The sequence below is a fragment of the Delphinapterus leucas genome, chromosome 7 (genome assembly GCF_059928025.1).
Source record: "Delphinapterus leucas isolate spDelLeu-1000000601 "Yukka" chromosome 7, BTC_Dleu_Yukka2, whole genome shotgun sequence".
NCBI classification, from domain to species: Eukaryota; Metazoa; Chordata; class Mammalia; order Artiodactyla; family Monodontidae; genus Delphinapterus; species Delphinapterus leucas.
This window is the reverse complement of record NC_143135.1, coordinates 69,822,791-69,826,992: the sequence shown is the minus strand read 5'-3', so window position 1 is coordinate 69,826,992 and position 4,202 is coordinate 69,822,791. Positions and strand designations below refer to the sequence as shown.

At 54.6% G+C, this 4,202-nt stretch overlaps 1 protein-coding gene across 1 annotated transcript; it reads right to left on the bottom strand.

Annotated features, from left to right (window-relative positions):
• Positions 1-1,685: 1,685 nt before the first annotated feature.
• Positions 1,686-4,000, bottom strand: IZUMO1R (IZUMO1 receptor, JUNO). Its single transcript, XM_022561378.2, has 4 exons — positions 3,629-4,000; positions 2,741-2,929; positions 2,167-2,302; positions 1,686-2,032 (listed from the first exon to the last, which is right to left on the bottom strand). The coding sequence occupies exons 1-4, from the start codon at positions 3,917-3,919 to the stop codon at positions 1,686-1,688; spliced, it is 963 nt and encodes a 320-aa protein (XP_022417086.2). The 5' UTR covers positions 3,920-4,000.
• Positions 4,001-4,202: the final 202 nt, after the last annotated feature.

Below are 4,202 nucleotides of genomic sequence, written 5' to 3'. Positions count from 1 at the left end.
CGTACGGCAAAAAAATAATAATAATAAATAAATAAATAGTAACAGTTATTAGGGCTCCCAGAACTAGTCTTCCTTTGTGCGTCTCAACTTTAACCCTACTTTGACTGATTTTTATGTTTATACTTAAAAACACTAAAAAACAAAACCTCATTAAACTCTCAGCTTTATTACCAAAGATACTCTCAGACACTTCATTCAGTCCTCAACTCTCAAGAGGTGTTACCTATACATATTTTTGAAGCCACGATTGATTGATTGATTGAAGAGCAATTAAAGGTCCTGCTTCATACAGTTCATGCCTTGGGGACCCGGCTGGGTTTTGTCTCGCATTTCCTCCCTGTTCTCAGTGAAGTGACCCTTCTTCACCCAGGCTCAAGCCTCACCCTTTTTGTGAGGCCTTCCTAGGACCCCACCCCAGCCCAGGCGTTCCTGCAGACTGAAGTGCTTTGTCACCACTGCTGCTGTCTGCTTCCTTCTCCAGACTCTGAGCACCTCACTTGCAGGACTCTCTTCATAAGTTTTAGATCTCGTGTGTCCTGCCTGTAACAGGCTTGGGCTTTACGCGTGAATGAGCACATTCAAGGTAAGTGTGGGAGGGACGGGGGTGACCTTGGTTGTCTCTTCTAACTCAACTGCAGACATATTAGAAGCCTCTCTTTGATGAAGAAAAGGTTGTGGGAAGGCACCATCTATGCTGGGAAGCTGCTGGGCTTCAGGCTCCAGAAGGTTCTGAGTGGGTGCGTCGGCTGTCGGTCCACTTACAGGCGGGATGTGAAGGCTGTCTTGATGTCCCTTCTCGGGTTCAGTTCTGCCTCTTCTCCCTCAGTCTTTAGGACACGGCACTGCCCGAGAAGCACAGTCTGTATCCCAAAAAACAATGGCACTGCCTTTTTCCTTTTTCTTTCCGTAAGTTAAAATCATCTGGTCCAACTTTCTCATTCCTCCAGCAGAGGGAAACCACGACAGTCTTAAATGAAGGTCAAAGGACTTGCCAAAAGTCATACAGAAAGTGGTATAAAGACATTAGAACTTAGGTTTCCAACATTTCACACCAGCATGTTGCGATTCCGGAGTTAAAAAGAAGAGGGAAAGCCGAAAGCACCTGAGAAAGCTGCTTCAATCTTGGTACCCAAAACAAAGCCGATGGCCTGGGTGGCACCACGGTTGTCCCGGCTTTGGGTCTGCTTTATGGTGTGTTGCTTATTGAAGAAAAGGGAGTGTTGAAAGCGCTCCCACCAGAGAGCTGTTGTGAGGATGTAACGAGAGGGCCTGGCATGTGTTAAGAAGTTTATCATCATTAGGAAAGTAACAACCAACTAGGAGATTTCAGTGCAGAGGGCAAACCGGCTCTGCTTCTTGCAGCCCAACCCCTGGCCATAGAGCTAGGACAGAGTGGGTCAGGCAGAAGGAAAGGTCGACTGCTGTGTTGTTGGAGACACCATCGTGGGAGGGGAGGCCAGGGCAGTCACCATCAGCTCTACTGGGTAGGGGGTGGGCGTGCACTGGATGAGAAGGGCCTTCAGTCCCACCTCAGAGTCCCCCATCCTTAAGACAGGAGGGGATGGTCACCTGTGGCTTCCCAGCCCCCAGCTGCCTTCCAGGCCAGGAAGGTGCAGCAGAGCAGAACCGAACGTGGGAGGCTCAGGCACAAGCCCCCAGCCTGTGCTTCTCATTTCAGCAAGGTCCTAAGGAAGGAGACTGCCGTGGCCGGGCCTGGCCCACAGCTGGGTGAGCGCAGGAGTGTGTGCAAGGAGGAGGGGCTCCCGGGAAAGAAGCAGCAGGAACAGAGGGAAAACCAGGAGCGTGTCAGAGAGCCCCCAGGACGGGGCAGGGCTGGCGAAGAGGCGGGCCACGGCCTCATTGGGGTTGCCCCCGGCAGGCTTGAACCACTTCTGCAGACACCGCCCGCTGGTCCTGTGCTCTGGGCTTGCCTTGAAGGAGTTGCTCCAGATCTTCTCACATAGGTCAGCCGGGGTGGGGAAGTAATGCAGGAAAGGGTGACAGAGGGCCCTGGCAGGGCAGCGGGGCTTCCCTGAGGGGAGATCCAGGCACGGACAACTTACCCACTCCTGTCCTCACATCCCCATCATTTGCCCCCAGGGGAGCAGAGGGCTTGCGCCTGCCCTCGGGTGGGGGGCCTCCCGGACCCTGCTTAGCATCACTCACCCCGACTCCAGGTCCAGCCGCCATGCCAGTTGGATTTGCAGGTGTAGGATGTGCGGCAGTCAGCCCACCACTGTTCACAGTCCTCCCGGCACAGGGGCGCGTCCAGAATCCGCTCCGCCTGCCCACGCGGGTCCAGCTGGATGCGGGCATAGCAAGAGGCAAGAATTATACGAGCGCCCATTTGAGGACTAGCAATAGCTGCAATGGAACTTGGGTCAGGTACCATCGGAACATATTCTCTTATGAAGTCACTAAATACTGTTTTACAAATGAGAATACTGAGGCTGGGTTAAATAGTCTGTACACAGCCCTGTTCCTACAAACAGAAGATGTGACTCAAATAGTCCCTCCGTCCTGCTGCTCTCCTGTGACCACTCTCCATGCATGCCATTCTCTAGGGCCAGAGGTCACTTCCTCTCCATCTGTGTCCCCCACAGCGGCCTCTGACTCTGCTCTTGTCCCTAGGGGGGACAGCATCTCCTGTTCCTGCTAGCATCCTGTGGCTCAGGCTCTTATGGACAGGGCATTGATGGACATGTCTCCTGCCCACCCACCCCCGCCCACTTCTTCCCACCCGCTGGATCCAAGGCCCCAGGTTGGGGGAGCACTCGTAGAAGCAGATGGCCTGCAGGAAGTGCTTCTGACAGTCCGGCATCATCAATCCGCAGTGAACCAAGCTGAAGTTGTAGAGCAGGGACACATCCAGGTGGGCTTCCCAGCTCGTGTTGGCCGTGCAGCAGGCATTGTCCTTCCAGGGGATGCACTGAAGGTGGATGAAGAAACAAAAGGCATGGGGAGTAGGGGCAGAGGGTTGATGAGTGTCTGGGCCAGAAAGGTAAAAATGTCCCCTAGAAGAGGACCCGGCAAGTGGGATGCCTTTAGGCCAGCGACCGCTGGATAGAAGGAATGCCGATAAATAGTCAATATTCACACCCAAAGGGCACCTGCACACTGGCCTCCCCGCAACAGACTGTGAGCCCCCTAGGAAAGGGGCTTTCAAGGTCTCAGATCCTGGAGGTGCGGTAGCAGGGTTGTCCCCAAGACCCAGGGGAATGTGGGGTTGCACTGGGGCAGGGCACCTGCAGCTGAGAAGGGCTCATAGGTACATGCCAGCCATGCCCCTCCTCCCTCATCCCTGTCAATTGCCTTTAGGGACTTGGGGAGGGGTTCCTTAAGTCTTATTTTTTTTCCAGGGCCTGCTGGTGGGAGGGCAGAGTAGGGGACCTTGCTTGTTGGAATCTAGGCTGAATATCTATGAGTCTCCGGGATCATCACCTGCCCCTGCTCCCTGAGTGGCCGTGCAGCTCAGGGATGAAAATAGTAAATCATTTGGCAATTAGCCCCCCACCCCCTCCAGTGGCCTTTGCCAAAACCCAACCTAGGGAACCAAACGAGTCAAGATGGATAGGGATTCAGAAGCCATCTTGGCCTTTGTGTCCCTTCCCGGTTCCGGCTTCCGTACCTCCTCGTGGAGCTTGGCCTCCGGGCTGGGCGCTGGCTTGTGGGGCTTGGCGTTCACACAGATGTTGAGCAGCTCGCGCCCAGCCCACGTGGGTGGGACTGCCCACAGCCCCAGCAGGAGCTGCCACCAACACCCCATGGCCTGCCGCAGAGAGGAGCTCCGCCTGCGATGGAGAGGACACCTCAATCCACGCCCTCCGTCATCCCTGGGAGCAGGCATGGGCTTCAAGGCTCCCTCAAGCGACCATGATACTTTGGCTGCTTCTAGAACCTTTATCTGAGGCAGCGTCATAAACTATCCAGTGAGGTCTGACACTCACCCCTAACCACCTACAGATGCAGAAACTGAGGCCAGGGAGGGGAAGAGATCAGCCCCAAGGTGAAGGAGGGTCACGGGTAGGACGGTTCCAGCTTTCCCTGGGGGAACTTGCCCTGGCCCTTCTCCACTCAGAGGCAGACTTTCTAACTCAGTGACATATGGGCTGGGAATTCAGAGCTTTGATCTTGAGTAACTGAACAAAGGCTCCGTAACCAGATTCTACATGGGGCCAAAGGCGCAGTGGGACTGGGTAGTG